The 17,531-nt window shown below is 37.6% G+C and overlaps 1 protein-coding gene across 1 annotated transcript in view; it reads left to right on the forward strand.

Moving 5' to 3' along the window:
- The first annotated feature begins 13,307 nt into the window (after window positions 1-13,307).
- The window catches only part of zgc:152904 (uncharacterized protein LOC767777 homolog), a 406,505-nt gene continuing 402,281 nt past the window's right edge, over window positions 13,308-17,531 (forward strand). The window contains exon 1 of the mRNA XM_036557615.1: window positions 13,308-13,456. Within this exon, the coding sequence (XP_036413508.1) occupies window positions 13,405-13,456 (52 nt within the window). The 5' untranslated portion in view covers window positions 13,308-13,404. The remainder of the gene's footprint in view (window positions 13,457-17,531) is intronic.

The following is a 17,531-nucleotide window of genomic DNA, read 5'->3' on the forward strand; positions in this document are numbered from 1 at the left end:
TACAGATGTATTTCCATGATTGGCAAAACTCCACTTAGTGAACACGACTAGCAGATTGTTAAGCTGCAGTCAGCTAACACCGTCTTACCATCGTCATAACCAAATACATTTCACAACTGTACAGAATCAACAGTGGATAATAAAAATAAAGAGGAGGGATAAAGTGTATAAATAAGTATGAAAAAATAAAAAATAAAATGCTGAAATGAAGTGTGATCCACTTGGAAGAGCCATCAACCTGACAAACTCAGGAGAGAGGTTATAAAAATTACTGTCCAATCACAGTCCTCTGCTGAACTTGGTAGTAGAGTTATAATCACTATTAAGTCAAGCAGGGGGTGGGTATATTCACTGTCCAGTCACAGACCATCACCCAGCATAGAGTGGGGTTATAATCATTGTCCAATCACAGCCCTCTGCTAAAATCAGGGGTGGGGTTATAATCACTGTCCAATCATAGCCCTCCATATATGCATATGTTCTGACTAGAATTTGGTGGTCACTGATGTTCACACAGTACAGTAGTATAAACCAGTGGCAAACCACAACTATTTGACATAGGCCTTCAATCAAGGCCTCAAATGTCAAAACTCGTCAAATCATGAGGACTTCCAGAAAGCTTAGAGTAATATTTATTTCTAACAAAATTGGTCCCACCTATTAGAAATCAAAATGTGATTTATTGTTGTCACTTTGTAATTATGCTGATGGTTAATCTAATATGTTAGGACTTCTCTTCAGCTCTCAGAGTCATAACCAACGTAGACACAATGGAGGAAAACAATTCCTGATTGGTCAGTTTTTCACTCGGTGGATCAAGAATTTGACTCTTATATTTTCATCCAAAACCCGATGAATGGTGTGGCCTGTACATTTGCCGGACATGAGCCTAGTCGAGCATTTTTGATGTGGCGGAGTGGTCCATTTGCACCCAAGATCCTGCACCTACAAATACCACGGAGCTGTGGGTGGCTATCCAGACGGTATGGCTAAACATCCCCCTAGACATCTTCCGTCCACTTATGTCATGTGAAGGTGCTGCACTTCACCGGGCTAGAGGAGGCCCTACGCAATGCTAGCAGCTAACAGAAAAATTAACATGGCATTCCACAATAACAACGTCTTACCAACAGTCAAGCATGGGCAACTTGCCATAATTCACAGATCCATTAATTCTGCTCTCTACCACAGAGGAGTATGTCTGGTCATCAGTCCATAATCAAGTTATGCAGCAAGAAATGATTTGAAGCACAAGAGCAAGTCCATATATGTATGTATGTATATATATATACATATGTGTGTGTGTGTGTGTGTGTACAATAATGAATAAACATATTTACCACACTCTAAGCACCCTGTTTAATCCTGATCTAATAAACTTGCAATGAAAGCTTATTATCTGAGGAAAGTCAGAGTGGTTCTGTCTGCCTTCATTGCCTAAGAATTTTTACAACATGTGGGGAAATAAATAAATAACCAAATAAAAAGAATAGTGAGGTTTTTCAGAGCTTGAATAGATTAGCACGCACAAATGCACAACCAGGTGCTTATCTTGCCCCACACCTTTAGTATTAACTTTACAGAACCAAGTGCAATATGACAGACTTATCTTACAGCTGGTTAGCCTTTGGAACGTTTTGGTAAGTCTTTTTCTCCCTTTTTATCCTAAGAGGAAAATACAAACTTTGAAGATGCACTTGCTTTCTTGATGCAACTGTAGAACAATTCATGTAGCACAAGTTACTGAGTGGTCAGCTTTAACTGTAACACGTTTGCATTTGTAACTGTAATGGTCGTAAACTGGGTTGAAAATTTATAGGTCTTATTTACTTATTTATTTATTTATTTATTTATGGGAAAATTTGTCATTAGAATATACCTTTTTTAATCAACCAACAAATGCATGAATGTAGTGAATTTACTGCACTCAAAATAAAAAGGACATTTTCTGTTAAAGTCAAAAGCTGAAAGTTTGACTGTTTTTTCTTAGGAGCTTGAGTTTTCTTTAAATCAATGTCTGTCCTTTTTTGCTAAAGCTGAAGGAACAAAAGCACTGAAATTCTGCATATTGCTAGCAACAGTACTTTTGACTGATTCCTGCAAATAAATCAGCTTAATTGCAACTTAAATCTCAGTGCTTAAACCAATGTATTTGTCATAGAGAAGAACAGAGTAGGAAAGTTTATTAATAATTTATTAAGAATTTAGTTATTAAGCAGCCAGAAAAAGGGAATGTACATTTTAAAAACCTAACTGAATTGGTTTATACACCATAGGTATTGCCATTCTCTAAAAGATAAACAAACAGCACCCTATAACAACATGCCTTAAGGTTAATACCAAACAAGCTTTTCATCAGGCTGAGTAAAAGGACTCCGGCAAAATGTCAAATGCTTGTCAAAACATCTACTATTGCTGCAACGATCACTGCAATGCTGAGGAGAATGATCCAACACCCAAGTGACACCTGCTCTGTGGTGGACCTGTGGGGGCCCTGAGCATGATGAATGGGGTAAAGGCTAGCAAATTGTGCAGTGAGAAATATGGACAACAATCAGTAATTGTATAACTATGTATATATATATATATATATATATATATATATATATATACATATATATATATATATATATATATATATGTATGTGTGTGTGTGTGTGTGTGTGTGTGTGTGGGGGGGGGTGTGTGAAGTGAAGTGAAGATACAAAATAGGGGTATCTAATAAAGTGGCTGGTGAGGTTCAGGCTGGGTTCGGGTCAGTTTTTCCCCTAAAACATCAAAGTCACGTCAGGCTTGGGTGGGATTCAATGGTGCATCACTTGTAATCACACCATGGTAACTATTTCTGAGGAACTTTAGCTCAGCAGGGCTTACAGTTGATCAGGGGAGGGTGGATGCTGTTCTCTGCCAAGTACAGTCAGAAACACCACAAAAATGTGCTCCTGATAAATACTGTTAGTGTATTACAGATGCATAAAATACCAGTTTGATCAAGTGTTTATTAAGAAAACAAAGCACTATGAAACTGTGTCTGCGACAATCCATCTCTAGGTTAATGTTTCAAATTTAGCATCATCAGTCGGGCCTGGCAGGGTCCAGTATCAAAGTCGTGGTTTTAGGTTGGTTTTGGGCTTCATGTCCATGCAGACCTGTAGAGAATGTAATTAGGCTACTTTATAACTGCACATAACTTCAGTAATTAAACATACCAACCCACTGCACAACTTTTCTGTGATTAGCAATTTATTTTGTGCATTGTAATTTCTTCTGTGTTTCTGTTGGAAATTATGCTGACACATGTAACAAGAGAAAATCCTTGTACTTGGTGAATAAAAAGATTTAGTGAATCTGAATGTTCTAAATGCAAATTTACAATCTTGTTTGTTATTGTTCAGCATTGTATTACTTCATAACCCTGGAATTCATAACCCTGGCCTCTTCCATCTCTTCAGGACAAGTTGAGAAGAGGAAATACAAGGGCATTTTGCTACAAATTAAATGAACCATGAGTCTCAAAATGAAATAAAAGCAGAAAACAGTATTTAATTCAGGCTTTCAGCAGCTTTTTGGCTTTGAGCTGTGCCAAGCTGCATTGTGTTCTTTCTTGGCTCAGACCTTCACTAACACACATCTCGGTTTCATACTGGATTATACATCCGACTGAGATAAAACCACACACTGAAACAACAGCCATCGGAGTCCATGCTTTTATGATGAGCTTACACATTTTTGCTAATTGAAATCTTGTGGGCAAGTGTTACAGTACACAGTCTGGAGGTCTATAATGAGGAAAAATATTGATAGATTTGTTAGTTATACTTTCAGTGATTTCAAAACTAATCTTTAGTGATGATTTTTAATGTTGAACATATGTGGGATACTTCCACACAATGACTTCACTGCATAAAAAAGCCTAAAATCAAAGGAATGAAAATTTTGAAATAACAGCTGACGGTGCCCAGGGTGATTGTCATTAACAAAAACTATTCCCAAAAAGAAAACCAGCAAAAATATTTACTCAATAACTGAAATAAACTTCAAAATATCAATTTTCAAAAATACAAAATCTTAATCCTAATGCAACACCTAATGCAAAACTTCCTTTTCCCAAAACTAAAAATAATAATGCACTCTTCAAACTAACTGAAACTAAATGCAAATCAAAATCTAAAAAAGTAAGACTAATGAAGTTTACAATTTTCACATTTTCAAAACTATAATAATGCTGTTAGTTGAGAGGTATAAAATCTCTCTATTGGTCAATATAAATGCAAAACCACTTATGTATGTAACATGATCTCCCCCTAAATCCCTTTTCCCTACATGCTTTCTCTATTCAAACACCCTTTAAAAGAGGTTCTGCAGTAAGGGAAACAGTTCCATATAGAACCATGATAACTCAAAAGAATTTTTGAATGATTAATGGTTCTTTGCTCTTCTCTTCTTTTTTAAAAAAAACTTTTTTTAAAAAAAAATTCTATATAGGCCAAAAAAGCATTCCATTATTTTTACAAGAACCTTTCTTTAGTACTATATAGCAACCTTTTGCTAAGAGTGTATCAGCTTCAAATAAATACTGACTCTTAATAACCATTTCTTTTGAATCATGTTGAAATATTATTACTAATATGAAAAGAACCAAAAAACCTAAAAGTATTGCAGTTCTGGGTCATTTAAAGACTGGTTGAGCAGATTTGGGTGAATGGAAAGCTCCTCAAAATGAAGATGAAGAAGAAGTGTTTTTTTGGAGCAATTCCATAAAAGGACCATAGAAGACCCTTTCTTAGACTCTACACTTTATTTTAATTTAATACAATGCTTAGGTAGCTAAGTATGTACACAGATAGGTATGTGAATTTATCAAACTGCTTGAAGCACATGTGTCAGGCTCCAGTCCTCGCAGTCCATTAAACATACCTGATTCAGCTCATCAGCTAAATAGCAAGGCCTCCATGAACTGAATTCAGAGTGTAGATAAGGGTAAAACACTTTGGCCTGGAAGGTCCCCAGTTTGACATGCCTGGCTTAAAAATGGAAATTCATCAAACTGATTAAACAATGTTTAAATAACTGCCAGGTAGTAAAAATAGACTTTTGGGCCAGTTGTGTGTGAATGTGAATGTGTCATATACCTTTGTATTCTCACAGTTTGCTAGTGTTATAGCAAACAGTGGGACACAGGTGGCATTTCCATTTTCAAATTATGACATTCCTGGCTTTGCTCCTCTATAACCTTTGTCCCTGATCACTGAAAACAGAACAGACCCTGAAATTGTACATGTGTACACATGCAGCTAGTAGCAGACCACACAATACAATACGTGCTTGCTTCTGTCCCAGTTTCCTACAAGTCTCAAACTGATTGTACATGACAACTTATGGAACAACTCATTTAAAAGACTATTCCTGTATTATCAATATGAACATGTCAAACAGCGGCCATGAAACATGGACTTGAATTGGAGCCTGAGCTCCTCATGAGTCTATTTGCATTAGTGTTTCGCTCTGTGGTTTGGTGATCCTCCTTAATGTTCCCCACTTACACAGAGAATGATCTTTCCATTTTCCAAGAAATGATATGGAGTGGGATATGGATTGTGTACCACTGTTAACAGATAACATTTTTTTTTGATTTTTGCAGTACTGATCAGCATTATCTATTGTGAGTTTCTGGACACTACTTCAACAAAGACTGTACATTTATATATAGTACTGTGCAAAAGTCACACAAGAAGTTTAAGAACACTATATAACACTAGAACACTAAAACACTTTATGAAATTGGAACAAATACAAATAAACATAAAACAGTAAAGATTTCTGTTTGCTTTTTTTAAGTTAATATCTTGCTTAGAAGAATATAATTAGAATAGTACAACTTTGCTTCCTGTCTTGAAGGACTGATTTGATTAGCCAAAGTAGTTATTGAATGGTAACTGTACATACTGTCGAGGACAGCTTTGAAAATGATTAAGCTAAATCACTGACACAAATCAAATCACCATATATTTTTTATATGTATTTCTCCTAATGATAGAGGCTTTCTGCCCAAATAAATGGTGCAACATCATAATTTCCTCAAATAATTGGCTTAACGCAACAATTTCCTCAAAACCACAGTACTGTATTCATTAAATACTACAAGGCCCAGCACAGTGGTTTCACTTCTTACTCAAAATCTTCACCTAGTAGCAAGCCTGTGATTATCTGCATACTTTTGTTTTAGTGCAACATGTTTTGCACTGACAAGTGCATAAAATGACTTCTGAAGGTTTAACATCCTTTTATACATCACCATCCACAGCCTAACAATCTAACCCTTTTTCAGTGAATCTTTTAGCAAATACTTCAGCTTAACTATGCATAATATTGGATGAGCCTGTTATCCTGCTGGCTATCTGATGAGCTTCTTGATAAATAAAATCATATTCTTATGCAGTATTTTTAGTATGATTTTGAAGCATTTCACTTCTAAGATGAGTTTTGATATGCATATGTATTTGAAAAACCATATTTTCTTAATGCTCAAACATGTAATTTTAAATTAGTGTGATGCTATTTCCAAGTGAAGCAAGTGTTATATGCTAGTAAGTAGGAACATACTCTACAGAAGTGGAGTATTGTGTGTTTCCAGTTCTGTAGGTCCTTGGTTGTTTGCAGCAGACACAATTTGGCCCACTTGTACCTGACTCATGTTGTCTTCTAGAGTAAGAGGAATTGCAGAATCAAATGTAACTCCTTTCACCTACAAATTACTCATGTTTGTTTGTCTCCTCTTTTGTGGACTGAGACTTGTGCTTGAATGGGTGCATAATGAGTTTTTGTTGAGAATAATGAGCTTTCCATGAGAAAATCCTTGTTGGCTCCAACCTCACCCCCTTGCTCCATAAGATCAATGATACCTGACAACACTGTGATCTTATCTGAAATTGAACATGTGAAAGGCTTGGAGAAACTCCAGGGAGACTTCTGAATGTTTGGTGAGAGTTGTATGTAGAAAAAGTACCATATGGCAAATGATACTGAATGATCCCTTTCAGTAACTCACAGCACAGTTCTAAACCAGCCAAAAACATTTATAGCAACATTTTTGAAGCTGCTTAGAAAGGTTTAATTTTACCTGTTCCTGTCTAGATTGGAATGAAACAAAGAGATGTCCAAGTGATGATTATCCCACTCCCTCTTAAAAGACTCATTTCAAATAATTCAACCAGATCTTTCTCATTTAAACCAGTTGCAGTGTACAAAGAACATATAAAGAAGCCATTTATGAGCTATAGTTTGCAGCATGAGTTAGCTGTTGTCTAAGCAGTGACTTCTAACCCCATTTCCAGGGCTCTTATACACAAGTCTGTGTTTAGTTCAACAGATCCCTACAAAACAGTACAATGCTGGGCAGAAAGGAATTTGTGTCTGGCAAGCAAAACCTACTGAACTGTCTTTGAACTGCTGTCGATCTTTGAGGATGTTCCTAACCTTTCCCAGCGACTCCTCAAAATTACCTGTTCAATAAAAACAAAAAACAGAATTATCTGTGGGTTTTTTGCCCTCTCATGAGATGTGAGGGAACAACTTCAGGGCAAAATATAGCTGAGTTAAAGCCAGTACTGTATCATTTTAGTCTCAACACTTAGTAAAGACAATGGTTCTGTATAGAACCATGAACACTCAAAGAACCATTTGCATGTTTAAATGGCTCTTCATATTGATGGAGAATGTGTTGCACATGGTTTTATATAGAACCTTTTTGAAATGGGTTCTACATAGCACCAAATAGGGTTCTGTTGTTGTTATGATGTCAAGTTTGTAGCAACAGAAATGTATATCTCTTTAGATGGGTTCTGGTTTTGAGCTAACATGCAAACCAGCTAGTTAACACACCAATTAACATACACACCTTTAGCAGCACATAAAGTGTTTTCTTTTTTTCTTTCTTCTTATTTCCTTTAATCCACATCTGATTTCTGGAGTGACCTAAGCCTTAACCTCTCAACACATTTCTGTCAGCTCATTTACATATTTCTGAGCCTTTTCCTTACTGTATTAAGCTCAGTTAAGACCATTGGTTTGCTGTTTTGACACAGTGTTTTGCTTCTGTGTCAAAACAGAATCAGTTATTACTTGTGACCTCAATAAAAACAATGTTATTACTTGTGACCTCAATGAGCATTTACCAAAGCAATGCCAGATAGTTGGCTCATTTCATCTTATTGTGAAAACATTTGCTGTTGTCATGAAGTGAAAGTAAATGTAATGAAATATACAACCAACACAGAATGCAATGATGTGCAAATCATTTACACCCTATATTTAATTGAAAATTGTTCAAAAACAAAACATCAACTGTTGAAACTGAGAAATTTTATTGTTTTTTTTATTTATGGTTTTATTTTCAATTTGATGCCAGCAACACGTTTTAAAACGTTAGGACAGGAGCATGTTTACCACTCTGTTGCATCACCTTATTGTCATCTGAATGGCATCATATGTTGCTCCAAAACCCGTGTATATCATTCAGCATTAATGGTGCTTCACACATGTGCAAGTCATTGTACAAGTGCACTAATGCACCCCCAAATCATCATGTATGCTGGCTTTTGAACTCTGTGCTGATAACAAGCCAGATGGCCCCTCTTTTCTTTAGCCCATAGGATGCAGCATCCATGATTTCCAAAAGGAATTTCAAATTATTAATTGTCTAAACATAGTGGCGGCGTTTCTGGATCATGTTTATATATTGTTTCTTCTTTGCATGGTAGAGTTTTAATTTGCATTTGTGGATTCGGTGATAAACTGTCACAGACAGTGGTTTTCAGAAGTGTTCCTGAGCCCATGCAGTGATTTCCACTACAGAATCACATCTGTTTTTAAAGCAGTGCCACCTGAAGGTCTGATAATCACAGCCAGCCAATACAGGCTTGCGGCCTTGTCCTTTGCATACAGAGATTTCTGTGGGTTCTCTGAATCTTTTAATGATATTATGTATTGTGGATGATGAAGTCCTCAAGTTCTTTGAGATTTTACGTTGAGAAACGTTATTCTCAGACTGTTGCACTATTTGCCTGCACAGTCTTTCACAGAGTGGTGAACCCCTCCCCTCCTTCACTCCTGAAAGACTCAGCCTCTCTGGGACGCTCTTTTTATACCCAATCGTGTTACTGACCTGTTGCTAATTAAACTAATTATTAATGAGATGTTCTTTCAGGTGTTTTTTAACATTACACAACTTTACCAGTCTTTTGTTACTCCGTCCCAACTTTTTTGGAAACATGTTGCTGGCCTTGAATTCGAAAAGGGCATATATTTTTTCAAAAAACAATACATTTGATATGTTGTCTTTGTACTATATTCAATTAAATATAGGGTTTAAATGATTTGCACATCATTACATTCTGATTTTATTTACATTTTGCACAACATCCCAACTTTTTTGAAACAGGGTTGTAAATAGCATCTCATGCAAACTGTCAAACTCAAAACTGCATAATGACTGTTACTCAAAATTGCATACTAAGAATCTGCCAGCCAAATAAGGGTGTAGAGAAACATCAGCTTTAAATTATAGCTGCTCAGTTCAGGCACTACTTTTCACAACTGTGAGAAAATAAACATTTTTTTTAAAGATGTGGCAGCACATTTAATGTTATAAAACCCTTTCAAGATACATATGTCAAAATATTACCCAAATGCAACTTATAAGCTATGAAAATCTTTCACAAAAACTCTAGCAAAAACTCAAAAACTGAACTTGCTACCAGTTGAAGTATTTTAAAACATTTCTTTTAACTGGGTAGCTAAGTTAGAGCTGTGCACAATGGATAATTGTGTATAGAAAAGCAAAAGGCAAAGGATATAACAAACAATAGCAGTAATAAAATTACACTGATTATATTCTGGAGTAAGAGGCAGTTCTTTTGTTGAATGTGCAATTGTTGAGGCAATTTAAGAAGATAGCTTTTTATCTAGATCAAAGAGACTGTTGAATGCTAACCTACTTTGCAGCTATTACCGATTTTCCTCCAGTATGCCATTGTTAATGTCACAGCATCTTCAACTGATTTTTCCACAAATGTACTATTACTCCCGTCATTGAAAAAGGAGAAAATTAAATTCAGTCAAAATCTAAACAAGGAGTAGTTCTGAAAGGCCAAGTCAGAGGGGGGGAAAGAAAGAGAACAAGAAAGCAAGAAGAGAAAGGAGAAGACCCCTTAATCTTCTTGTAGGCACCTAACAATGGAACATAAGAGCACACTGTTGTGGAGCCAAGTCACAATGCCACTACAGAGCAGGGCCTGTCCCTAGGAGGCAGATGAAGAGATAAGAAAGAAGTGTGGCGAGAGCGAGCCAAAAAACCCTCCACAATAATAATTATCAACTGTTATAAAGGAGAGAAGGTTGCCAAGGCGACAAGAGTTGAGTTGCCTGAGCAATGGTTTCAATGAGGTGCTGTGAGAATCCCCTGGGATGCTCTCTGATGATACTGTCAGTTTCCACTAATAGCCACTGCAGAGAGTTTTTTTTACCCCTAGAAGCTTTTCAGAAGTTCACACCAATCACTCATAAATTCCCATTGCTTCTTTTCCTCCATGTCCTTTGTCTTACGCTCCCGGGTTGGAAGAAACCCTCCAGGAGCCCCTGACATCTTGTCGGTTGCCTAACAAGTTGGGCGTGTGGCTAAATTGGATCGAACATCAGGTAAACACACACCATAACCCAAGGTTAATCAAACTAGACCCTAAGTAAAGAAAAGAGAGAGAGGTGCAGGCAAACAAGCTCTGAGATTTGGGGAAATAAGGTTCAGGAACAAATGTTCAGTTTCCCTCAGGCCCCCAAGCTGGTTAGTGAGGACATCTTCCAGTGCCTGGGCTGTGCTGGACCTGCACTCTTAAAAATCAAGGAGGCTAAAAGGGTTCTTTGGAGTGATGTCATAGAAGAACCACTTCCAACTGATGATTCTTTAAAGAACCATGTTGCAAATTAGAGGTGAACATATGAAGAACCTTTTTAAACTTTAAAGAACCTTCACATAATGTAAACCGTCTATATCAATTAAAGTTTTTTTTTTTTTCTCCTAGAAGTGTGTGTTCAAACTAAGAACCATCAGCAACCTTAATTTTAAAGAATGTGCTCCCTCACCTTCACTGTGCACATTCCGTACTGCGGTTAAGATGAAGGCTGACTGAATGAATTTGACTCATCTGTGTCCGCAAGACTGCCTTTGACGCACACCTCAGAAACGCTCACTTTAAAACTCCATGCAATCAATTACACCACTTAATCTAAATTCAGAAGTATATCGTAATTAGCATAAATTGGTCATGTGTGCAGTGGTCTACAGGAAAAAAGTGTTCAAACTGCCAAGGCAAATGAAAGAAATTCAGTTCTGGCCACTAGGGGAGTGTCTCCTTCCAGTCAAATTAGTGTGTAAGTATGAAAATGCCAAGACTGGAGCTGTGCACTGGTCAGAGTCTGGATCATAGAATGCAGTCTTGTATTGTACCAAAACTGCTTTTGCTCACATTACTGGCATCAGCTCAGCAGAACAGATTTCTTGAAGTCTCTACTCTTTTCTGGCTTTCTTGGCATATACTTTAAGATCCAAGGGCAGCCAGACTTGTTCACAAATCTATAGATGCTGTTCAGTGGTCAAAAGTGGTCAAATGAGACATTTGCATATTACTACCATGTATATATATGTTACTACCAAGATGCATCGACTTTAAGCTCCTTGATCAATGTCTTACAGAAATTACATTCACATGATTATCTACAAATAAAATTTGCTTAAAGATCAGTGGTGACTTTATGGGACATTGTATGTTTCTTGAACAAGTGGCTATGCAGTCCACACACAAAGACACATGAAAAGTGAAAGACACATAACTGGGACTTGTGCACCCAAAGTATGTATTTGGGACATTGAACATAAGGTTGGGTTATAATGTCAATGGCTAAATGTAACTAATTTTTGTCTTGTGCAGCTCCTTATTACACCACTTTACATGCCTCTACAATGTTTTTTTCAGTGTCATTGCAGGTTATGTGTTATTGCACTGAATGATATACCCAGTGTTGTATATCCATTTAAAAATATGTAGTATAAGGCCAACCTTGTTTCATAAAATGGATTTCACATGCTCTTTCTGCCCACACCTTCAAGGAGAACAAATAAAAAAAATGAGATAAGCCTAAAATGTATTTGGCCTAAAATGTATTCTTAAAAATCCATGCAGGGCACTGTAAGCAAAACAGTAGCAAAAAAAAAAAGTTCATTGGTCATTTTGGGGTAGTGGCATTTTGGTGCAGACAACACGACCCACGTTTCACCACAGTCATTTCTCTACAATGCCCCATTTTACATCAAACCACTCTGAATGTCTGTTTACATCTCAATCGTTTAATTATGCAGAAATTTTGGACAATTTGTGGACTTCCGCTTCTAAGCTGTGCTTTCAAAATGTGGATATAAATGTTATTGTTATCACATTAACTGAGATGCTTTTTTGTGAAATTAATGTCTGGAAACAGGAAAATTGAAACATTATGACTATTAGCTAATGTCAGTCACAGATGAGAAACCAAATTATCACAAAAAGAGCAAAAATGATAACAAAACACACATCTGCCGCAATTTGTTTCTTCACAGCTTTCGAAAAAAAATAAATAAATAAAAAAAATAAGCCTATGCTAAAGTACTAAAACACTTTCAACCCTGCGACTTATGTACGCAGATTTTAGAAAAGAAGTGTAAACAACAATAACAAAAAGCAAAACAAAACAAAGAAATGAGATATTGATCTTTCAATATTCAAGCCCTCCTTAGTTTCTCTGATAAACTTTGTTTCTCATGTTTAAAACGGCAGTAAACCGAATAGGAGAGGTAGTTAAGAAATTCTTAGTTGTATCAATAAACAGGAAGGAGAACGATAACTTAACATTAGGGGCTCAAGCTCCTCAGGCTAACTAACGTTACCGTACAACGCCAACTTTACAGGTTACCAAGCCTTTCCACACACGGGTTGTTTTACCTTTTTTAACACTCTCGTCCATAAACGAATTTAAAGTGAAGTTGCTTTTTTAACGTTAATAAATTCGCTGGGAGTCTGCGAAACGCGTTGTGGAAGCGCTTTCTCCTCAGGTGCTGCATTGAGGCGGGAGTCTCGCGCTGCTCAGTAAACACGCGCGGGGAGGGAGTCAGACCCTCACAGTAGAGAGAGAGAGACCCTCATAGTCGAACATAGAGAGAGAGAGACCCTCACAGTCGAACATAGAGAGAGAGAGAGAGAGAGAGAGAGAGAGAGAGAGAGTGTGCTCAGCGACGTCGGCTTAGAGCTGGTTGAGATTTCAACTCGCCAACACGGCAAGAGGCTGTTCGTTCGTCATCTCGAGCTGAAGCTGCTGAAAATGCTTCTCAAATCCGTCTGTTTGCTTGGATTGCTGGTCTGCGGCAGCCAAGGTAAGATAAGCGGAACAAGTTGGGCTTGTAGCGCACCTTTTTTTTCCTCTTGCTTCATGTCTTCGATTAGGAAGAAGAAGCAGAGATGTGGTGGATATCTGGATGGCAGGCACCGGAGGAGAGGGCAAAGGATTGCTTTGCTGGTACTTGGAAGTTGAGGCACGTCCTTCTCAGGAAAATGTATGGATCCCGGGGTTTGCTGTGTCTTTAGAGGGGGTGTGCTAATTGCATGTGGGTATACTCACCCAACACCGGCATTTACATGATTGATAGACAGACTGTGACTTTTCCACGTCTTTAAGTCTGCACATTCGTTTTCATTGTCAAGTACTGCAGAGTGTTATTGATGACAACATAAACTGAAGCTGTTCTTTTCTTACGTGGAGATGTAGATTAGAGAGGACTGTGGAATAGTTAGAAATTCATGGCTAATGCATTCAGTAGGTTGGTCTTGCAAAATTGACTCATGTTGTGAGTTGTGAATCATTCCCACTACTTGACAAGTTGGTGTATACTCTATTGGCTAAAGTCAACAAAAAGATACATACATGTTTCAAAGAAACACACAAGCATTCCTTGTCTGAAATGTAAAGATTCCTAAGAAATGTATAGAAGGTTCTCACTACACCACAATTGCTCCCACAGTTTTTGTGGAGAAGGATGTTGCCCGAGAGGCATCTGTCTCCTCATTCCATGTAGTGAGACTGCAGAGGTTGGGATACTTTTGTTAGGCTGCCTTGCTTCTAATTCAGTTGGCCGAGCATCTTTGCCATCATCAGTTGGATGCACTTATTTGAGGTTCTTGGGGATCTGTAGAAGATGTTTGTTCAGATGCAAATCCAGTTCCTTTGGTAGAACAACAGGTGGTGGTAGAGTGCTGCACATTGATTCAAAGTGGTGGGAGTACAGCTGATTGCCAGAGCGCAGTGCAATCAGTCTTTTTGTCTGGAAAAGCAAACGGCACAAGCCACAAGTTTATGTCACAAGTTCAGGTTCATTGTAAAATGTAGGAATCAAGGTATGTAAAATGGGCTCGGTGTAGTTATTTGGTAGCATGCTTGCCACCAAACAACTATAATTCTGATAAGAATCTGATAAGAATCAGTTCTTTTCATTAATTGGTTGCGGTAAATGTGACAAGATGTGAATCTTGTAAAATGTTACATTCCTGCACAAGCTTGAAAGGAGTGGCTGTTTTCTGATAACCTTTCCTGGAACACTGTTAACTGAAACGTTAAATCTCAAGCTGTATATTTTGCCATGTCCATTCGTCAGTTTACAATACGTACAAATTACCACTCATATCATATACTTTAATGTTGTATTATCTCTAAACCACCTGAGCATTTAAATGAATGATCATTTGAGTGCATCAGAAAGTAATATGAAAAGCAGCTTTGCATTAACAAAACAATGTTGAGGGCAGGCATTTTCCATAGAGTGCTCAGGACTTAGCACAGTATGTGTGTCGATTTGTTACCTGTGCACAATCCTTGGTCAAAGCCTTGTTCCATTCCATGCTTTCCTTCTGTTTACTGTATGTATGGGACAGAGTGACTGAAACAGTTTGTACCCAGTAGCTGTAACTGACTTTAAGGCCATGATGCATTTTGTGCATCATTTGTGCAAGTATTCAAAGTTAGCAGTTCACTGCAGCTCTATCTTAAAGCTGATTTTACTTAGGCTGTTGTGATTGACAGGCACTTTTAGTGCCTTTTTCATAGAGCAAAGAACAGTCTGTCACTGGTTCTTACTTAGTGTCGCACACCAGATTTCTGCCTGTCCTCAGTCTGATGCATTTTGCTGCTCGACGTGACCAAAAACTGCCTACTTTGACAGGAAAGGGCCTTTTGACTAACATGCAAATCGACCAGTCACAGATTGTTGTGTTTGTAAACATGTTAAACATTTTTAAAATTAGCAGCAAAAACAGACCCATGGGAAACAAAGTGGTATGTGTTGGACGACACCCAAGGATATCTCACTTGTTAGCTTCTAAATGCTTCAAAGACAACACTTGAATAAGTTTCAGAGATGCCATAAACTTATATCTTGCTACCAAAGATGGCATGGGATGCAAAATGGGTAACTCCTACAAAAGTGTGTTTCCCATTAAACAGCCTAAAACTGGAGCAAGGAAGTGCATCAACATGCATTTGTACATAGCAATCACAATGGAACTGACAAACTTCCAATAATTGGGGCCAGCTTAGTACACTCCTGTGGGTGGTGCATCTGAGCCTGAGACTATTTCCTGCTTGACTTTTTTCACTGAATGCATCTGTCACTTGGGGGCTCACTCTGTGACCTGCTAATACTCCCATCTCCGGTCAGATCACATATGGACAATTTCGTTTTCCTCACTTTTATTGATGTACCATGAAAACACAGTTAATGCTTTAAACCGTATCTTTCACTCTTCAGTTCATACATGGGAGCCAAGCTGCCTACAGGGCAGCCAATCTGAACAAAAGGTAATTAACACATACCTGCCTTAAAGGCACAGAAACAAAAACAGCACATTGAATTCTAAGGGATAAAGAAAGGTTGGAAAAATGTATACATATATCATAAGTGGACTTCAGGCGAAAGATAAGAAAAATATAGGATATGGCTTCTCTGAACAATAAACACATAAAAACTTCATATAGTATTACTCAGTATTAGTCATTTGTATACAATGACTTGTTGAATAGATATGGGCATCAGGTCTGCTTAGTAAAGTACTTTAATGAGGTGAATGATCCATGAATCTTATTTTACCTCATGGTTTTCTCTTCTGTGTTAGAACATAGAAAAGCATCACATCTTGTTCCATCTGCTTCATGGTTTGGTGCTCTGCCTCTCAGCTGGTCTGAGAGTACGCTGCACCTCCTTGTGGTTTAAAAAACGACTATAGTCCAGTGAGTTGATGGTAAACGCATAGTTGGTTGTTTATTAAGGGCCTTACCTTTGTTCTTGCAATAGGTTCCTAAATGGTCCTTGGCTTGGATGTATAGCTCCAGGAAAACCTTCAATTGGTAAATAATCTTTACATTCTGTGAAAGTTTTATTAAACTTCTCACACATCTCATTTACAAAAATGTCACTTTAAAGAGCCATTAAAAGGTTCTTTGGGGTACTTTTTTTAAGAACATCATATATTTGTTCATAAAGCTTCATTGAATGGCAAGGCTAAACTTAGGACATTTAGCCTAGCCATTTAATTTTAGAGCCACATTCATGGGTTTGTTGTCCAACACGCTTATGTAAATCTACAAGTATGATACAGTGGGCGTGCATAGCTTTAGTTAATCTGCTGTTGTTTTCTTTGATTAGAAACACATATGTTTCATAAACCATGGTGCGTATTAGTGGAAGATAAATTGCTTATTTCCATGCCTGCAGGATTCTTGTTAATAAGGGTGCACATATGAAAGGATTTGCTTTTTGAATTCCTAGCAAGTAACACTGGAAGATATTGATTTTGCCAGTTTTTGGACTATAATAGGAAGCATTACTCCAAACTGTACATCTGTTTTTAGCTTGCGATCAAGGAACTCCTGGAATAAGGCAGCTGAAGCCTAGGCATACACTAAAGAAACTTAACATGTTACTTTTGGATTTTTTTGTGCAAAAAGAAAAGACCAAGAATGTGATGATGTGAGCTGTCTACTTGTTACAAATTGTTGTGACATTCCAAAAAACGCTGTCAAGGTAGCAGTGATTAGCTGATTTCTTTCTAAGGAAACCCCGTAGTCATTTTCAGTGGCAGCTTATCATGTGTAAGCTTATCTTTTGAAACAAAAAAATCAACTGATTGTGCTGTTCTGACAATCTGACTGTGTTTATTTTCACTGACATGTAGTGTCCTTGCAGGTCAGTGATGTGGACTATGAAGGATGTCTGGTTGACTGAGCTGCATGTCATGGTGCTTGGAATGTTGGGACGTTGAAGGCATACTAATAAGCTCTAAATAAGGTTATTTGGCTTGTGCTAACATTAGTGATTATGTGGAAACCATAGCCTTGACTGTTTATTGGAAGAGATCACAAGGGATCCGGTAGTCAAGGTGTGGGGCCAAAGATCATGGAAC

This window comes from Colossoma macropomum, unplaced genomic scaffold (assembly GCF_904425465.1).
Source record: "Colossoma macropomum unplaced genomic scaffold, Colossoma_macropomum, whole genome shotgun sequence".
Taxonomy (NCBI): Eukaryota; Metazoa; Chordata; class Actinopteri; order Characiformes; family Serrasalmidae; genus Colossoma; species Colossoma macropomum.